The following is a 20,198-nucleotide window of genomic DNA, read 5'->3' on the forward strand; positions in this document are numbered from 1 at the left end:
GTGCACAGGACAACCAGAAGCCTGTGAGACCAACCCATTCAACCATCTCCTAGAGGGTCACTCTTCTCATGCTCCAACACTTTCAAGCATGCCTTCTGGTGGTCGAGGGAGGAAATGGGGGTTATATGTTGGTGTCTTCTAGCATCTGTCTGGGGTAAAGGGAGTCCCTACTTATCCCATATTCCAGAGCATTTGAGTTACGGGTGTTAAACATGTGCTGTTTCTAAAGTGAGCTCACACTGTCATTTGCACTGACCCTCTTTTTGCGTTGGACAGAGATGCTTGACAGCCACATGCTGGAGACGGAGGAGGAGCACCTGCTACTGGACCCGGGGAGTCTGCTGAAGCTCTACTGCAGCACCAACCACAGCCTTGCGATCATATGGTATAAGGAAGCCAAGCAGCTTTTCCCAAGCGGGCGCATCCACATGCGGCAGAGCATGCTGGAGATTGTGGAAGCCACCTATGAAGATTCGGGCCTGTACACCTGCCGAGCGCAGAGCACCGGGGAAAGCCTGCGCAACTTCACCATCTCTGTTGTGGGTAAGAGATGTTCCGGCCTCTCTTCAGAACGGTGGCAACCCTTTTCTTTTTGTTTGAGGGAAGGCTGTATGGCACATGTTTGCTCAGTAATGTTTCTGCTCCTCAGGGCAAAGATCTCTCCTCCTAGTCCAATGTGGAATGGAAAAATGAGAAGCGGTGTCAGTGGAGGAAGGTCTTAAGAGCTGAGGAAACAGCTCTATGACATTCTTGCCATGTCAGCACCCCAAGGGGAGAAGAGGTCCCTTTTTAAGAGTAAGAAGGGGACGGAAGTGTTAGGGACACCCAGAAACAACCCAAACGGCTAGCAAAGACTAGTGCGTAAGAGAAGTAAGCAGCAAACAGAGGTGGGTTTTAAAAAATAAAATAAAAAGGGCAAAAAGTCTTAGGGGACCACTTGGAAACATTTCTGGGGCTTGACATGATCCACAACTCGCAGGTCAGCCACCCTTGGTTCATAGTGACTGGCAGTGGGTCTCCAGAGTCCATCCTCGCCTAACTTGGAGATGCCAGAGAACCAGGGACCTTTGGCATTCAAAGCATCTGCTCTGCTACAGCTCCTAGTCAACACAGACTTTGCCACACGTGCCTCGCATGTCCCCTGGTCAAAGGAACAAGAATTTATTTAACTTGGCGCTCCTCCTAAAGGACACTACAATATGAGCCTTGGTTTTCACAATGAAACTAGACGGTTGCCTGGAACAGCTGGTAGATCTCAGATTACACCCCTTCTGTGAAGGTTGCGCGAGCTGCTTAATCACTTCCGGGCCTGTTCAAGGTTTTGTCTTCAACATGTAAAGCCCCAAATGACTTTGGTTTAAAAAAACAAAACAAAACCCTGATAGATTGCCTCCTCCTTTGTACTCTGCCCTGGGATTTAAGATCAGCAGGAGAGGCCCCAGTGGTGGTCTGCTGACACCCTCAGAGGTCCAGGGGACAGTGTCACATGAGAAGGCCTTTTTTGTGGTGGCCCCCAAACTCTCTGCCTCCTGATGTACTCCTGATATCAACGCTGGGGTTTTATGCAGGCTTTTGGAAATGTGCACGGTGATTACTTTCTGTATAGGCTTTTATTGTTTGGTGGTGGTTTAATTTTTTGCTATTGATTGCATTTTACTGTTTGTATTGCGTTGTCCACCTGCCCAGGGACCTTTGGTGAAGGGCGCGTAATTAAATGTACTAAATAAAGAATAAGCAAACAAATGAGCTAGAACTGTAGCAGCCAACAGTGTTTGTCCTCCTCTCCCCCCAGTCACCTTTGAACACACTCCAGTTAGCATTTTGCCTGCTACTCTACACTCCTGCTAAGAAAATGCTGGTCCACTGTAGTCAGGTGCTCCCTTGATAACTGCCACTTGTTCAGTGCCCTATGGTTATTTAAGAAGCAAGACTACAAAGAATTACCATTTTGTTTTCAGATTCATTGGCATCTGGTGATGACGATGAAGACAGCGGTGTGGAGAGTGCCCATGCCGATTCCCTTGAGGAGCCCATACATACCCGGCGAGGTCAGTATGCCTCCTTGGCTGTGCTTCACTCAGTTCTGGGTGCTGCTGCATGCTGGGAGAGGGAACTGGGTGAAGAAGGGGTGCTTAGTAAGTACATGGACTCACGGTGGCCAGACATCTTCCTTTCTTACTTCCCAAGCCTCCTCTGCTGTCGATGTGTCCCCAAATTGTTGCCTGCAAACTAGGGAGCTCTGCTTGAGCTTGGCGCATATCCCAAAGCACACTCATTTCTTGTGGAACGTTGCGGTTCCTCAGTGGAAGGATTGCTGTTGTGCATTTTGGCACATCCCTAGGTCCCTATGAGACACCTGCTCTCCCCTTGAACTCTCCCATATCCCATTGGCATATCCTTTCTCTGAGAGCAATCCAGGGTTTGCTGCCACCATCAGGTGTGAGCCTCCCCTGAGCCTGAATTAAAAGCTGGAGCTAATAGTGTGATGCCTTTTTCAGCACCTTACTGGACGCACCCTCACCGAATGGACAAGAAGCTGTATGCAGTCCCAGCAGGGAACACAGTCAAGTTCCGCTGCCCAGCCTCTGGGAGCCCCAACCCGACAATCCGCTGGCTGAAGAATGGGAGGGAATTCCGAGGGGAGCACCGGATTGGAGGGATCAGGGTAAGTGCCCAGCCCCTTAGAGATTTGCCATCTCTCCCCTTGCCCTCCTTTCCCTTTTCATCCACCTGGCTGGGACCGCAGCTGCCTTGCCCACCAGGTTTTTATGAGTTAGGATTTGAGGGGTGTGTGTGTGTGTGTGTGAGAGAGAGAGAGAGAGAGAGAGAGAGAGAGGGGCACAAGGGAATATGCTATAAGGAATCCACAATATTGCACAAGCCACTCAGCAGAGAACCAAGGGTCACCTCTGTGAGTTTGGGGAATTCAGCCTGCTGTCCAAAGACTCCAGGACCCTCTTCAGGACTTGCTGTGCCCCTGATCCCCTTTTGCTCTGGCTGCCCTAGCCTTGCCAGATCAATATATTAATTTGCAAAAGTTTGCTTCCATCAAAAGAGCAGCTGCTAGACATTTCCACCTCTTTTGCCTGCATTTCTCCTCTTTCTGCTCCCTAGCTCAATTCAGTGCATTGTTAAAAAAGGTCAGCCTATGGACGTGCCCCATTCCTTAACAATGGAGCATGAACACATAATGCAAACACCATTGTTAAAATATCTACACCGGCTGCCCATTTGCTACTGAGCCAGGTTCAAGGTTGATTGGTATTAATCTACAAAGCCCTGAAGAACGTAGGTCCAGGGCACCTTAGGGGCTGCTGGAACCCTTGTATGCCAGCACAATCACTGAGATAAGCTGCAGGAGTTTTGTTAGTTGTCCCTTGCACTGGCAAGGCTCATTTGACACCAACATGAAAAAGAGCCTTTAGTGTCAACAGCCCAGGCCTGTGGAGTGTTCTGCCAACAGATTCAGCAGGCAGCTTCTGCCTCGACCTTTAAACACCTGTGGGAAACTTTTTTATTCTGCCATGATTATGCAGGCAATTCAGAATACAGTCGTACCTTAGAAGTCAAACGGAATCTGTTCCAAAAGTCCGTTTGACTTCCAAAATGTCCAGAAACCAAAGCGCAGCTTCTAATTGGCTGCAGAAAGTTCCTGCAGCCGATCAGAAGCCCTGTCGGACATTTGGGTTTCAAAGAACGTTCACAAACCGGAACATTCATTTGGGAGCCAAAATGTCTGAGTACCAAGGCGTTCAGAATCCAAGGTATGACTGTACATCTTTTCACAACAGTTAGCTGATGGTCTCTGTTTTTTAAATTGTTACATGTTTTTTAATATATAGATACTAAACAGCTTTGATATGTTACTATGATACACCAGTATATAAATAGTTTTGTAAATGAAGAAATATTTGCTGGCCTTAGTATATAGCTCAAAGGATTTGTGTCTTTTGTTCCCTTTTCTTGCGAGGAATCCTATTCGGAATAAGGGAATTACCCTTTAAAAAAGGGAAACGTTGACAGCTATGGCCCTGATGGACAGCCCTTTTAAAAGAAGGTGATAATATTGGCTTCTGCCTTTTCCTCTTTCCACCCAGCTAAGGCATCAACACTGGAGCTTGGTCATGGAGAGTGTGGTGCCTTCGGACCGAGGCAACTACACTTGCCTGGTGGAGAACAAGTTTGGCAGCATCCGCTACAGCTACTTCCTGGATGTGCTAGGTGAGGTGGCCTTCTCCCTGCCATACTGCTCCAAATCTAGATATGTGGACCCCCCTCTGCAGCAACATGTGAAAAAAAGACAAGGAAAGTGGGCTGCCCCCCCCCCACTCCCCCACCTTCAGCCTGAAAAGCTCCTTACTCCTTTGCCGATGAGTGCTTCTGAGTCTGTGTGGGATGCCAGACCCCAGTTCCCTGGCAGCCTGCCAGGTTCCTGTGGGAAGGAACAAGGCTCGCCACCCTGACCTCAGGCACCCCCAAAGAGAAGGAAAATGCCCCGAACCCGCTTTTGACTTCAAAGGGAGTTGGAGATCTCCCAGGCCATAAAGTCAGATGAAATTAATTAGCCCTGCCTAGATCTATAGGACTAGCTCTAAGCCTTTTGCTCCCTTATCTCTCAGCCCCTCATTATCTGTCTTCTCTGGGCTTACTTGTAATCACCGGAAAGAGGCTCTGGAGCCAGTCATGGGTGGGAGTTCAGCCCATGGCATTAAGTAATATCAGATCTGCTGGGCTGGAAGGAGATGGCGGGCAGTGGGGGGGTGGGGGGGTGGGAGAGAGACATTCAGATCCCACCAGGCCTTTAGGCGGGACTGCATATACTGCTGTACTAGGGAGCTTTGAGAAGAAAGTGCTGCGCTTTGATAGATGGGGTAACTCCCTGACAGTTGGCTGCGCCTCTGCACTCCCGGATGGCTGTGATAGCACTATCAGCTCCGTGTGCAGTGATTTATGTGCTGTAGAGCATGACCTTAGCTCCTCTGGGGGGGACCTGGCAGTCTTCAGCTGTGCTGGACAACAACTTTCCCTGCTCTCTTCCTGGCAGAGAGATCTCCGCACAGGCCTATCTTGCAAGCCGGGCTGCCGGCCAACACCACCGCAGTGGTGGGCAGCGACGTTGAGTTCTTCTGCAAGGTTTACAGCGACGCCCAGCCCCACATACAGTGGCTCAAGCACATTGAAGTGAATGGCAGCAGCTACGGCCCAGATGGAGTCCCCTATGTGCAAGTGCTTAAGGTAACCAGAGGCCCCCCCCCTTTATTTTTTGCAGAGATTTTCATTGCCAGAAAGGTCGCTTTTCCCCACACTGTTAGGCAAACAACAGAGGTTACGGAGTGGGGGGGAGCAGGGGCTGGATAGGAAGTGGCACCTTTCAGTGGACTAGATTTAGACCAGGGGCCCCTAGTTGCTGACCCCTCGTCTGTGGAGCCAAGGGCATATATAGCCTATTACCCATATTAAGAATTGCACATGTTGCAATATGCGCCTAAGCTAACATTTTCAAACCAAATGTTTATCTTAAAAGAAGGCTTTTACAAGAGTGATTGCTGTGTTTATTTGCAAAGAAAGAGAGGAGGTCCAAGACTGGCTGAGATGCTACTTTCAATAGCACTAACTCTGTAAGCTTGGAGCATAGCTTTCCAAACCTTTCATGTTAGTGACACACTTTTTAGACATGCATCATTATGTGACAAAGTAATTCAGTTTTACAAGCAAACCAGAAATTAAACTAACCCCTTTCCAGCCCCAGAAGGAACATGGGGAGTGTTTGCACATCACACCTACACACTGCAGTCGAGTGTCGTGACACACAGTTTGGAAAGATGTGGCTTAGAGTATATGTCCAGAAAACAAGCAAACACAAAGAGCTGCATCATCAGTCTAGCACTGTCCCAGTTGGGTTGTTTATTCTCACAGCAGAGTTGTTGTGTCTCAAGCCCAGAGGCTTCATACATGATTTTCTGTAGAAGAGTCGCTTGGAAGCAATAAAACTTAGCAATGGCTGTGGTGCACTTATTTAGGGCATCCTCACCAGAGATTGGGGTACATGACCATTAATCAGGCATTTATGAGATAAAGATGCACCCTTGAAAGATATATTGGCAGCAAGCAAGATGTTCCCCTTCCAATGAGAAGCTTGAATAACCTTTTTGTGTCAACAAGAACTAATGTTTTTCTCCCTGCCTCCCACTGGCAACTTATTTTGGCAGACTGCAGATATTAACAGCTCGGAGGTGGAAGTGCTGTACCTGCGCAATGTCTCCATGGAAGATGCTGGGGAATATACCTGCCTGGCAGGGAATTCCATTGGCCTGTCATACCAGTCAGCTTGGCTCACTGTGCTTCCAGGTGAGAAAGGACGGTGGATGATTGGATGGGGGGAAAGATGGATAATGGTAGTAGGGTATTCCTTTGCAGAGCTAGAAGCAGAGATTACCTTTCCTAATGGAGACGCTTGGGGGTGGGGACTATACTGTGCATGTCGTACCCCTGTAGAATATCCAATGAGATGAATGTGCTAAAGAGAGAGACAGAGAGATAAATGGCTGAAAACAAATTGCAAGACACACTGCCCCACTTGAGCATTAAGTTGCCAATCAATCAGTCAACATGACAGATCTATTCACTGTAGAATTATACAGAACAATCTACTGTTGTCTTTTGTCAATATATCAATCACAATATGACAGCTTCAGTCCATCAAAAGAGATGCTGCACTTCTCAGTGTATAAATCCTGAAAAGACAGACTGGATTTTGGACCCACTTTGTACAAGGAAGAATCCAGCCACTTTTAAGTCCCTTGATTTGAATGGAGAATTAGGACAGGCAGGTGAAAAATCAGACAGGGCCCTTGCAGCTTGAATAGTTGTGTAGACCAACACTCCTACATAGCTATTATTCCACTGATTAAAAACAAAAAGGCCTAAGTACATCTTAAGGGGTGGGGTGGGGTGGGGAATTGTAATGAAATGAATTCTGCCTAGGCTTTGAATGGCTAGAGCTTGAAAACAGCACACTGTATATGTAATTAAAATGTGGAAGAGCTAGGAAATTTCTGTTTAGCAAAAGCTCTAGGTTTTCACTGAAAGGCAACTGCCTTAAAATGGCTATGTGATGGCTCATATCTAAACATATGTTAGGCTCTCTCATTGAAATCAGTGGGATGCATTTTGTTTATGGTACTGATAGGCTCTGCAGCCAGGTACAGACAGGCTGTTTTTGCAGGCCAATGTACACACCGTGCAGCACAGCCATGTTCCCTCCAGCCCAGCTGGCTACCTGCTGTGGTCAAAGCAGGTTTAACCCCCCTGAAGCACGCTAACTGTGGATTTATTTGCTATTGCAGAAGAAGAAGAAGTGCAAGAGGCAAATGCCTCTGAAATCAAGTATACCGATATAATTATCTACACTTCGGGGTCTTTAGCCATCGCGATGGCTATTGTCATTGTTGTCTTGTGCCGGATGCAAACCCAGCCGAGCAAGCAGCCCTTGGAGCCCATGGCCGTACACAAACTCTCCAAATTCCCGCTCATTCGGCAGGTAGGTACTGAAAGACCCAGAACTAACCTTAAAGTACCCAGTAACCTTAAAGAAGGATCCATTGTGCCACTGCAGTGGTTTTCAAGGGCCCACAATGTTCTCTGCTGGCTCAGACCAAGAGTCAGCAATGGACAAAGTGAGGTACTCAGATCCTTGGAGTACAACAAATTATTCAGGGTAGTAAAATCCCAGTCAGACCATGCAGATATCCGAAAACAGCTCTCCCAAGTTCAGCTAAACTGTCAGGGCAGCATCTGGTTGGCTAGATGGACCTTGTTTGCATTGTAGATGGCTCTTATTGCTGTTAGGTGTGCATGTTCTGCCCTGTCCCTTGTTTCATTGTGTCCTTTGTGCCCTTGTCTAGTCCGTTCTTGCTCTGGAGTAAAGCAGTGTCTGTGGGGCAATCTATTTGAATGTTGGGTCTTTCTCCACAGTTCTCCTTGGAATCCAGCTCCTCAGGGAAGTCCACCACATCACTGATGCGTGTCACCCGCCTCTCCTCAAGCTGCACACCCATGCTGGCTGGGGTCATGGAAGTGGAGCTGCCTCTGGACTCCAAGTGGGAATTCCCACGAGACAGGTAAGTCTTGTGAAGTGCAGCGTAGCTTTCTTCTGCATGTGCCACTGAGGATGCTGGCCAGGCTCTCACATGACTCACACAAGCCCAGTGTCAGAATGGCAAAACCACCTTCTCACCAAACTTGTATCAAAATGTGTGTTTATTAACACAAAGGGCTACTTTCCACATGTGGTACAGCTGCCCAATTGTCAGTGGCCATGCTTGCCTGTGTTCACAGAGAGGAAGCACCAGGTGAGCTGGAAGTTCACGTGTGCCTGGCTGCACAGGACTCTTGTTCCCACCAGCACAGTGGCTCCAAAAATGGCATCACAGCCGTCACATACCACCTGGTACGCACGTGCTTCAGTTTCACATGTTATGTCCCCCTCACAAGTGAGGGCAAGCACAGCAAGTAGAGTGGCCAAGTACCACAAAGAGGGAAGGCAGTAGAGTGAATGAGAGTACTGCTTTCTTCAAAGAACAAATGGTTACAAAACCATTGTAACCCTGCTTAGCTCTGTGACTAAGGGGCTAGCTATAAAAATTGTCTGGTATCAAAAGCCGTGCAGTTTGTCTCTTGAATTGCTGCCTGTAGAACAAAGGTAAGGAACCTCAGACTGAGGGGCCAGGTGTGTGTGTACGTCAGCTACTATACAATGGCAAAATTTACATCCATTGCCTCACTCACTTTTACACACACACATAATTTTATTGTATGCTGCCTTTCCATACTTCAAACCATGCTCAAGGCAGCTTACAACATGGAACAAAATACATAACTACAACACAACAAAAGTAGTCACAAACAATAAATTAAACAATAAAAAACCACAAAACCAAACTGAACAATTTCCACATAAAATGCAACAAAATCTAAAATAAAATACAAAAAAACTAATGGCAGCAACCATCCTCCCAAACAATACTCCAGGCCAAGAGTCTGTTCAGCAGCCTCAGCTTTTGTAGCTGGAGTCAGTCAGGGCCCCACCTTCCCAGGCCAGGTGGAAAGGGCAGACACAGCAGGGAGCGGGTCTTCCAGGACTCACAGACAAGATGGACCTTTGTCTCTGGCATATGGCCCTCAGAAGATTGCCTAGAAGGGAATGCTGCCCTTGTGCTGGAAAAGGTTTCCCACTCCAGCTGCTACAGTCTCTTGGAAATGAACTTGTTAGCAAATTCTTGGAAATGAAAGGAATTTGTTAGTCAATGCACTGTGTAGACATTGATGAACGCCCCCCAATGATGCTTGTACATATCACCTCACCTCACAACTTGGGATAGCTGATGCATGGGCCTGGGAGAGAACATTGGGTCAGATTTCTATGTTGTGGTTGAGGCCCTGCAAATGCACCTGGTGCTAACATCTGATTCTGCCCCACTGCAGGGGACCTGCCAGCTTTTGGATACAGCCATGAGTTTAGGTCCCACCCACCCAAATGCATCTGTACCCATGACGACATGAGATTGTCCTTTTAAGGAGGCTTTCTACCCTTCTTTTTCCTCAGGCTTGTGCTGGGCAAGCCACTGGGTGAGGGCTGCTTTGGGCAAGTGGTGAGAGCAGAAGCCTATGGCATCGATCAAGAACGGCCAGAGCGACCCATCACTGTGGCTGTCAAGATGCTCAAAGGTAAACACAATATACAGGGTTAAGAGAGCTGAATCATTGGGCTTCAGTCCTTCCACTGTTGGATTCTAGTCTAGATCATGGGACGCCCCAGTCTGACCTCCTTCTGTTGCCTTGCCAGATAATGCCACTGACAAAGACTTGGCTGACCTCATCTCAGAAATGGAAATGATGAAACTGATGGACCAACACAAGAATATAATCAACCTGTTAGGAGTCTGTACGCAGGATGGTAAGTGACTGCCTCTTTGGGCTGGGAAGCAGAGGATACCAGGTGCTGTGAGGAAAGAGGCAGGGACGTTTGGGAAGTCAGGAGAGACTAGAACCTTTGTGGGGCCAATAGGAGGATGCTGCAACTGAACAATGGTTCTAGGCTCTGATGTTCTAGGATAGGAGCAGACATTGTGCGGGATTTATGAAGGCTGCACCTGAGAGCACAGGCTCACATATAACTCCTGACTGCAGGGCCTCTCTATGTGATTGTGGAGTTTGCTGCCAAGGGGAACTTGCGGGAGTACCTGCGCGCCCGTCGCCCTCCCACACCAGACTACACCTTTGATATCACCAAGATGCCTGAGGAGCAGCTGTCCTTCAAAGACTTGGTCTCCTGTGTCTACCAGGTGGCACGTGGCATGGAGTACCTGGAGTCCAAGCGGGTAAGAGCAGCCTGGCCCAAACGGCTCACCAACCCTAGCAGGATCCATACTTAAGCAGAAATGACTTGCCCAATGGGCAAGTGTCATCTGAAGCATTGGCAGGTCCTGTTGGAGTGCCAACAGTGAAAATAATAATAATAATAATAATAATAATAATAATAATAATAATAATTTAGTATTCATACCCCGCCCATCTGGCTGGGTTTCCCCAGCCACTCTGGGCGGCTTCCAACAAAATATTAAAATACAATAGTTAAAAGCTTCCCTAAAACTGTGAAGGCTCTAAGCCAGGCACTGGCACTCTAAAGCTTTTGCTGGGCTCTTAACTGGCCCATGAGGGTCAGCTACATGAGGGTTAGGTCTACCAAAGGAGAGGGGTATGTATGTACCAGGCCTGGGCAGCCATCATGTGATGAATGAGTGAATGGCAAGGCAGAGAGGCAGCGAAGCTCCTCCTGATTCTCATGGTAGATGCAGCAACAACCCACTAGCCCAGATGTGTCTGACTCTGGACTGCAGTCTGGGCTGCAGTGGGCTCTCCGGATCCTCAGAGAGGATTCATCTCTTCTCTCTCTCTCTGCAGTGCATTCACCGGGACCTGGCTGCTCGCAACGTCCTTGTCACCGAAGAAAACGTCATGAAAATTGCTGATTTTGGCTTGGCCCGGGGTGTTCATGACATTGACTACTACAAGAAAACCAGCAATGTGAGTGAGATGGTATTTGAGAGGCACAGGAGGGGAAGACTCAGAATTGGCAACAGGCTTTGGAAATACGCAATGCAGTTGGGAAAAAGAGAGAAGGGTGGGCACTGGGGGAGAGCAATTACTGTGCTCTGTATTTCTTAACAATAAATGGTTAACAATGTATGGAAGCCAACTTGGGAGGGTAGCTACACTGACAGGTGGCATATCAACCTTTTAAATAATTATGTAGTATAAAGTAGTAGAGAAACCTTCATAGCCCTTTGTGTGTGCATACACACATTCTTACACTACCCTGTTAGTGAAGAGAGATATTTTTTTTTACTTTCAATGAATCCAGGGTCTTGTAGGAAACTAGAATGAGCACATCTATGGGAGTGGATATGTGGCTATTGCTCAGTGGATGCTAGAGGGTAGAACTCAGAAGAGGAGACATTGCCCAGGGAAAGTGTCAATGAACTGAGAGCTTTTCTTTTTTCTCCCCCCAGGGTCGTCTACCTGTAAAATGGATGGCACCAGAGGCTCTTTTTGACAGGGTGTACACCCACCAGAGTGATGTGTAAGTATGACTCTGCAAGGCTCTCGCAGCCACATCAGCCTACACAGCTATATCTGGCAGAGCAGCTGAGCTACTGTGTTTTTAAAAGGGAGAAGCTGCCTTATACTAAAGCAGAGCATTGATCCATCTTGCTCAGTACTGCCTACCAGTGTTGCTCTAACTTGGGTCCCCGACTGTTGTTGGACCACGAGTCCCATCATCCCTAGTTAGCAGGGGCAGTAGTCAGGGATGATGGAGGTTGTACTCCAACAGCATCTGGAGACCCACATTTGAGAAACACTGACATACACTAGCTCTCTGGGGTCTTTCCTACTTTTATTTAAAGATGCAAAGAATTGAACTTGGGGTGTTTTGCATGCAAGCTACAGCCCTTTCCCAACCATCCTGGCTGTATGGAGAATAAATGGGCCTATTTGTCAGTCCTACTAGATGAACCATAAGTGGCATGGAAAAGCCAGGGTGCAATGGCCCTACCTGCCTGCATAAAGATGACAAGAAGCATAGAATTGCTTGCTCCCTGTAAAGTGGTCCATCATTGTAACCTGTCTCCAGCATATGTAACTTCAATACATGCCACCTCTGTGGTCACAAATCCATCTTTGTGAGATTTTGCTGAAGTAGTGCACATTCCACAGAGGCAAGGTCCACCTTCTGATGCTTGGTGGTAGTGTAGGGCTAATCTGGACATATCCACCTCGAATTTCTTTATGGCTTTCTTGCCCCTTTATTTTCCCTGACCCTCAACTGTGCTTCCAGGTGGTCCTTTGGCATTCTGATGTGGGAGATCTTTACATTGGGTGGTTCTCCATATCCGGGCATCCCGGTGGAAGAACTCTTCAAGCTCCTGAGAGAAGGTCACCGGATGGACAAGCCCTCCAACTGTACCCACGAACTGTAAGTGCCGTCATGTGTGTGCCTCTTGTGGGCTTGATCTTAACCACAGCACCTGCATCCATATTATGGGATGCTCTAGCCTGAGATGTCCCCTCCCCTTTTCCCAAACAGGTACATGATGATGCGCGAGTGCTGGCATGCTGTGCCTTCCCAGCGGCCCACCTTCAAGCAGCTGGTAGAGGGACTGGATAAGGTCTTGGTTGCTGTCTCTGAAGAGGTAGGTTCAGACCACCAAGAAGAGGCACGAAGGCAGCTGTTTCAGAAACCCTTTTAAGTTCCCGGAATCAGAAGTAGAGGGAGCCAAGCCTTTGTCCCTTGTGAATGCTGACAGGGTGTCCTTTCTCTCTTTCCCTCCAGTATCTGGACCTGTCAATGCCCTTTGAACAGTATTCTCCATCCTGTGAGGACACGACCAGCACCTGCTCCTCCGACGACTCTGTCTTCACCCATGACCCTCTGCCCATCACCCCCTGCCTCTTCCCCTACCACAATGTGCGGACATGAGGAGAGTAGTAGGCAGTGGACCCCCCCAGGGCAGGATTTCCTCTCTCTCTATTCCTAGAGGATTACGCAGCTTGGGAGCAGAAGTTCTTACATTGTCCCTGGTGGAAGAAAATGCTGGGAGCCATATCAGCAGGGGCTGAGGGTGCATCTCAGGGTCCTGGAGCCTGCTGGACACCCGCAACTTAAAGGTTCCCTGGCGAGGACTGGATGCCTTCCTTGTAAACTGCTGCAGGTGCTCCCAGCACTCATGCTGGTGCCTTCTTGCCCTATAATCTCAGGTTCCCCCAAAGCCGTTGCTCTAGCTGAGCCTTGGATGCTGCCAGCTGTCTGAGGAGAAGTAGGACCAGATAAGCAGGGAGGAACCTAATCCCAGGGAGAGCAGCACTCTCGACATGCCTGGGCTCCCCCTTCACCCAACCCATGGGACCATTCCCCCCAGCCATGGGGCGCCCTGCTTGTTTGTTTGATACTATTCCCAATTTAATAATATTTTTATGAAATCTCATTATTTGGCAGGAGCCAGCCAGCTTTCTCAGGCCCACCCCACCCGCACCTGGACACACGACCACAAGGACAGACGTTTTGAGCGGGGTGTGGCCCTTCCCTCCTGGCTCCTGCTGTCCCCTGTACATAACCCTAGAGATAAATATTTATGTACATATCATTTCTAATGCACATGAATTATCCACACCCATAAATTATTTTTTTGGAATAGAGCCTTCTGCCTAGGGCATTTATTTTCTCCAGGGAAAGGTATGACCTGCTTCCAAGGAAGTGTTAGCCTCTGCTGGGACCCATCTGCTGGTGTTTCCTGCTTGGCAGGGGGTTGGACTCGATGGCCCTTGTGGTCTCTTCCAACTCTATGATTCTATGATTCTATGCTAGGGAAGTGGATCTTGAAGTACCACCATCTCTCCCATAGGGCTGGGAAGACAGCTCAGACCACTTGGGTCTTGACTTGCCTGGCTGCATCAATCGTATGTCAAGGCCAAGTGGGACTACTGCAACTTAACTGGGCTTTTGTCTAGGTGGATGCTGTGGAAGTGCTCTCTGATGGACAGTCTGTGGTTCTTATCCTTTTCTGTGATAACTGCCAGAGAGAAGTTGATTGGCCAGTTGGATCCTTCTCTCAGTGCCCCATCGAAGCCTTCAGATCTTGGGCCAGCTGTAAACCAAGGAAGTACAGTGCTTGCAACACCCCAAAGACTAAGGAGGAGGGAATATAAGCACATCTGTCTAGGGGTGGTGGTGAATGAAGCCTTTGACCCTTGGAAGAGTCCTTGCAAGCCTGTTTTGCTGGTGGCTGGCTCTTCCTAGCAGTGAGCGCTGGCACAACCTACGACACATTCAGCCTATGTTGCTTCAGCTTCTATGTCCGTCATCAAAGGTTGGGTGGATTTGAGCCCAAGCAGGCACCTGTACTGTCTGCTTGCATGCAGAGTGTGCACCTGTGTACTTCTCCCGTAGCGTGGAGCAGGCCAAAGAAGGGGGGGGGGAGGCAGGGGCATCACTTCCATTCCTGCTCAGCTTGCTCATGCACAAAGCACTCCCCCATCTGTTCTGCATTAACCGCTGTTCCGTTTAAGCCACCGTGAACTCTGCTACCAGCATCTCCCTGAAATTGATCCAGCAACTGGCCACTCTTTCAGAGCCTGGGAATCTATCTCTGGATACAGCAGAGCCCAGTGGGAATATTCCTCCCCCTCCCAAGCTATTGGTCTGAGCACAATGATCTCAAAGGGAGCCCTCAGAATCCTCCTTTTCTGCCTCATCGTAGTTGCAGAGGATCTGGCATGCCAGGAAGCTGGAGAAGGATATTTAAGGGAAGCATTTGACCATTTATTGCTTCCGACTCCAGCCCCCTTTGCATGCGCGATGCCCCGGTGCCTGCCCGCTCTTCCTCCCGCCCCTGAGCTATGCACAAAGCATGGGCTCAGCCCCAGGAGGTAGCTGCAGCTGTCCGTCTCCCCCACCCTGCCCCATCCACTTGGTTTAAAGTTTCACAAGAGACCTTGTGAAGGAATTGCAACCCCTGCTGTCCCAGTGGGGATAGGGTTTCAATGGGCCATTTCCCCCTGCGCTGCTTCCTCTCTCCCAGCTGTAGCCCATCGTTCCCCCTCCAGCTGGGATGAGAAGGGATGAGAAACACAGCGCCAGAAGCTGCCTGTCGTCCTACGCTTGGTTCCCATCAAAGGGGGTGTGCTGGAATGAGGTGGAGCATGCATCTGTATGCTGCTGCCATGATTGTGTGCAGGCAGCTGGATCATGTATATGGGCCTCGGGGCACAGACTCCAAAGGGCAGCACAAAGGCTTTTGCCCAAGGGCACAGGAGATGCTGTGACAGGTGCAAAGACATGAGTCCTTGCTAATCCCGTCAGCATCCTCTGTTACCGTCTTCAGACTCAGTCCTGCACGTACACCAGTATGGGCCACTGCAGCACTTGGGGAAATCTAACCCTGAGCTTCTACTAACAGCTTCCAGAGGCATGTTAATCCAGTTGCTTCTTTGCTCACTCTTGTAAGCCAGCATGATGGATGTTTCAGCTTGTCCCGTGCCATCTTCCAAGCAAGACACATGGATGACATTGGAGGCTGAGCTTAATTGGTGACAAGCTGCAGGGAGGAGGGAGAGAGTCTGGAAATACGTGCAGATGCAACTGTGCTTCATCCTACACACTCCAGTGCAAAAAAGCTAGTACTCGTGGGGCTCTTAAAGAGTCAACACTTCCATTATAATATATGTTTGGATCCCCTTTAGCAGATAACGGATCCTGTGAGGAATGTACAGCATCAGAGTTAAGTTACATTTGAGCCAATTTTTGCAGGTGCAAACAATTGGAGAAGCAAATTTCATTGGTGCAAAAAGTTGCTTTTTCTATTAAATTCTAATTTTTATACTGCTGAACTTCCTGATTGTGGAGTTTGGCATATCCAGTGCAGTAATAACACGTCCAAGTGGTCACACTTGCAAATTGTTGTTTCCATCCCATACTTATGATGACCAAATGGTTTAATTAAGTTGAATCCTGACTTGGATGCAGCCCAAATAGTCCTCTATCCTGCCTAGTCTCCCCCATGTGTTTTCCTGGTTTCCTATCCCATGGCTGCTATTTCCTATTCAAACCACTGCTGTCTGCCACCATCCAGGGCAAATGTATGGGTTACCCCCGTGAACAGACTGGCCTTGAATGGGACAGAAAAGTAGGTCAAAGGCTGCTCCTTGGAGGAGGAGGTATGCTGTGAAACTGGCAGGTTCGAAAACGGTTGGATGCCTAGTCCGCTGCAGTAGGCGAGTAGTTTGCTGAGCTCAAAGTGTGTCTCAATGATGTCCAAGACGAAAACCAGCAAGAGTCAGAGATGTTTGGGGATGAATGGCGACCAGAACTGGTACAGCAAATGCCAGAGGATGTTCACACTCTTGTTTCCAGGCACCTACAAGTAGTTAAAATGAAGCTATAATAGGGGCAAATTATCAAACATCTGCCTGGTTACAGTGTGGAGGGGATTTGGCACTTTGCTGAGAGGCTGGGGCCAGCAACAGGCGACTCGCTGCTGGGATCTGCAAATGATCCAACTGGCAAGGTTGCTCTTCCTGTGACTTTTCACATCTCATCCAGCGCAGATCATACCAGCTCCTAACAAGTCCTTGGAGGCCCTTTTCCCTGAGATGTTGACAGCTCTTACATGGCTTTTTCTGCCAAAACAATGTAACTAATCTGAAATGGAACTGACAGGGCTTCTGAAAGGCAGACGTCCTCTTTGCCCTCGGTAGTAGAAGAGACATGTTAACCTATTCAGAGGAGTCGGTTGAGTATGTAGCCCCTGGTCGATGCCAATCCTCTTAACCACGGAAGCCACTAGAAAGGCCGATTGGAACCAACCAGCTGCCAACCCACCAGGAAGCAGTGTGTGTTTGGGATAGCTCAGCACAAAGAATTAATGGGGCTTTTGCTCCTGTTTGAACTGACAGCTGGGTCCCAAAGGAGGACCACAATATATTGGTGGGTTTCCCCAGTTAAAAGCAAGGGAAGCACTGGCACTGGGAATCAGAAATTGTTATTTGAAACGCTGGAATAGAGTGGCACAGGATGCCAAAAACTCCAGGGTTGAGGGCAGAACAGAGCTGATTTCCTAGAACTCACACGCTTATGCCACCCACCAAAAACTTTGAACCTGTGCACCTGGGTGGTATTCCAGACTTGGCATTTGTCAGCAAGTTTCAGCTCCCCACAAGATGGAGCGTTAGCTATTTGTGCCATGTGGTCAGACACATGGCACACCTTTCCCTTTCTGGTTGGATAGTTCTCACCAGAGGTGTGCAAATGCTGAGGGCATGGGCCCCCTGAACAAATGGTCCACTTGAATATTTGTGCAATCAATCATAGGTCCTCATCCAGCTGTGAGGGGGTTATATGTGCCTAAAGCACGTTATTACCCTCCTCTGAATTTTCCTGGCAAGTGAGTGAAACAGGCAGAGTTGGATCCTTCACCATGTGCTTTATGATACCTTTTGGCAGAACTGATAATGGTGGACTCTCTAGCTTCTGCAAGAACCTTGATTAATTGATTGATTGATTGATTGATTGATTGATTGATTGATTGATTTTACTCCAGAGCCTTACATTACACACACACACAGACACAGAAATCCATTTCAGATTCTATAAGCCCACTTTCCACAATAAACATCTTAAGATCCTGACAGGTTCTGCCTAGATGCAAAGTATTGCTGTGCCACATTGCTACAAGAGGTTATGGCATGTATGTGGGGAAGCCTGTAGAATCTGCAACATGGCGATGCTCTGTGATTAAACTACCCAATTCGTATTAATTCCTTGACCTATAGAACTGCAAATCCACTAACAAATTCAAGGCTTTTCCTTTTGGTAATTTTGACAGGTGATGCAGAAGCTAGGCATTTTAAAATTGCCATTCTCATTTAGCATTTGGGGGTGTTTTTTGCATGCTTCATGTAAACAAGTCTTGCAAATTTTGCTGCTCGTTTATAGTGCAGATTCTTCTTAAAAGAGCAGAAACTCAACAAGAAGCAGAAGAAGAGGCGTGAAGGGAGCAACTACTTGCAACAGCTTAGCATCATTAGTGATCAGACAAGTATTTGGTATCTGCAGCCCTGTTCTGCCTAGGAGTGGCCCCATACTATGGGACCTTGGGGGACTGGAAACTGTTTCGCCTGGAGACCCATAGGCCCCTTCTCTCTCCCCCGCCCACTGCCCCTTGTAAAGCAGACAGACCACCAGCAGGTGTGACTCCTGCCATGCCCCAGCAGCCTTAGTGGCTCAGTGAAAAAGCCCAGCTGCCTGCTAATGTGCCAGAACCAATGCATTCATCACAGCCAGTGAATGAGTCCATTGAGCAAAGCTGGCGAAATTGCTGCCAGTAGGGGCTTTCTTGCCCAGCCCTGAACAGCTTGCTCCAACCTCAGGCACTCCGGATTGAGGGGAGCGGGGTGAGGGGCTCGAGGGTGTTTGCTTAAAGCTTTCTGTGCCATTTTATAAATTTCTGTATAAATAAACTAAACCCTGAAGGGTGGAGGTGAAGAGGAAGGTATTGGGGAAGGAGATGGTTCAGCATAGCATCTTATTCAGCATCGTCTTTGCAGAATCGCGCCCTTGTCCCTAAGCTTCTCGTTGCCACACCTCTTCCAGCCCCGCCTGGATCTTTGGCCCCCTTTGCAGCACCCAACAATGGTGTCTTGTCCCAGCTTTGCGTGGGCCCAGGTGAATAAATGATCTCTATTTCAGGGGAAGGATGTGGTTTTCGAAGCTCACTCCGCTCACCCTGTTGGTTTGTGTTATTGCTTTCTTTTCCCTCTTTTTACATTTTCTTTCCCTTATTCCCTTTTTCTCCACCTTGCCAAAACCCCTTGGAAAACAGCGCCATGGTCAATTACAGAGGCAAGGAGGAGAGTTCATTAATATTGAAGGCAAGCTCCGAGCCAGGTGGAGGGAGACAAGGAGGAGATTGTGTGTGTGAGAAGCTTGCAGGCCACCAAAGAGTGTGGGGCTTGTGCTCACACACTCCCCATTCAGACCCATCCTGTCCCTGCCATTTTAAGCACACACAGACCTCGCCTTTCAGGAGTGATGCTGGAGAAAGGACGCCACTGACTGGGGAGCTGCTCAGCATCCTCTGCCCACCCAAGCCAGAGGCAGCCAGGACTGAAATGGGACCCGTGTGCCTCCATGACTCAGAATAGAAGGCAGTTTGCCACCAGCCCAGGAATAGAAATGCTATCGAAGCCCCCGCTGGCGCCATGAAACTTGCCCCATGGGCACAGATGTGAAGTATTGACTTTGGCAACACAGGTCCTCTGCCTTGTCCCGATTGTAAAGAGCAAAGCGGAACAGAAGGACCAGTTTATAGATTTCCTTGTGACAAAGCCTATGGAGTAAAAAAAGAAATATGCCAGCATTTTACATGCAAAAGACAGAAATACAAATAGTCTATGTTAAGAGAGGGTTCCATACTAGAAGAGAGAGAAAGTCAAATGCCGTGGTCATTAAAAACCATTTTGAAATGCTAATTTTAAACTTTCGGGCCTCCCTCCGTTTTAGAAAGCATGTGTTCATGTTTCAATGTTACAAATCAGCTCATTATTTTTTTTTACATCCCCTCGCCTCGCCCCCAAAAATGTTCAGTTGCAAAATCCTAAATGCAGACCCTCCAAATGTCCCTGTTTTCCAGGGGCGCTCCTGATTTAGAGAAGCCGTCCCAGTTTCAGATTTGATCCTGGAATATCCCACTTTTCCTTAGGGTGTCCCTGTTTTCATTGGAGAAATGTTGGAGAGTATGGAGTTATCCAACCCCCCAGCCGTCTGAAGGCAATCCTGTATAGGGAAGGTTTTTTAAAATGTTTAATGCTTTATTATGTTTTTATATATGTTGGAAGATGCCCAGAGTGTCTGGGGCAACCCAGTAAGATGTGTGGGGTATAAATAGGAAAATTATTCTTATGGGATGGGACGTCCCTATTTTCATCAGAGATATGTTGGAGGGTATGTAAATGCTTCTGAATCAGCATCAGAATTATCCAATCTAGCTCCCAAGGTAGGCAGGTGGTATTGGGTGCCTCTCTAAATATTACAGCTTGGAGCAACTAAGCTCCAGAATTGGGTAGAAATTCCAGAAGCCTGCGCT

At 48.2% G+C, this 20,198-nt stretch overlaps 1 protein-coding gene across 3 annotated transcripts in view; it reads left to right on the forward strand.

Moving 5' to 3' along the window:
• Positions 1–13,755, forward strand: part of FGFR4 (fibroblast growth factor receptor 4) — a 48,084-nt gene extending 34,329 nt beyond the window's left edge. For all 3 annotated transcript variants that reach the window (XM_079968209.1, XM_079968211.1, XM_079968210.1), the window contains 16 exons: positions 277–543; positions 1,959–2,048; positions 2,499–2,665; positions 4,098–4,221; positions 5,045–5,235; positions 6,210–6,348; positions 7,347–7,540; positions 7,975–8,120; positions 9,605–9,726; positions 9,845–9,955; positions 10,189–10,379; positions 10,963–11,085; positions 11,571–11,641; positions 12,398–12,535; positions 12,647–12,752; positions 12,893–13,755. In XM_079968209.1, the coding sequence (XP_079824335.1) occupies positions 277–543; positions 1,959–2,048; positions 2,499–2,665; positions 4,098–4,221; positions 5,045–5,235; positions 6,210–6,348; positions 7,347–7,540; positions 7,975–8,120; positions 9,605–9,726; positions 9,845–9,955; positions 10,189–10,379; positions 10,963–11,085; positions 11,571–11,641; positions 12,398–12,535; positions 12,647–12,752; positions 12,893–13,039 (2,327 nt within the window). In that variant the 3' untranslated portion in view covers positions 13,040–13,755. The remainder of the gene's footprint in view (positions 1–276; positions 544–1,958; positions 2,049–2,498; positions 2,666–4,097; positions 4,222–5,044; positions 5,236–6,209; positions 6,349–7,346; positions 7,541–7,974; positions 8,121–9,604; positions 9,727–9,844; positions 9,956–10,188; positions 10,380–10,962; positions 11,086–11,570; positions 11,642–12,397; positions 12,536–12,646; positions 12,753–12,892) is intronic.
• The last annotated feature ends 6,443 nt before the right edge of the window (positions 13,756–20,198 follow it).

This window comes from Podarcis cretensis, assembly GCF_951804945.1.
Source record: "Podarcis cretensis genome assembly, chromosome: 2".
NCBI classification, from domain to species: Eukaryota; Metazoa; Chordata; class Lepidosauria; order Squamata; family Lacertidae; genus Podarcis; species Podarcis cretensis.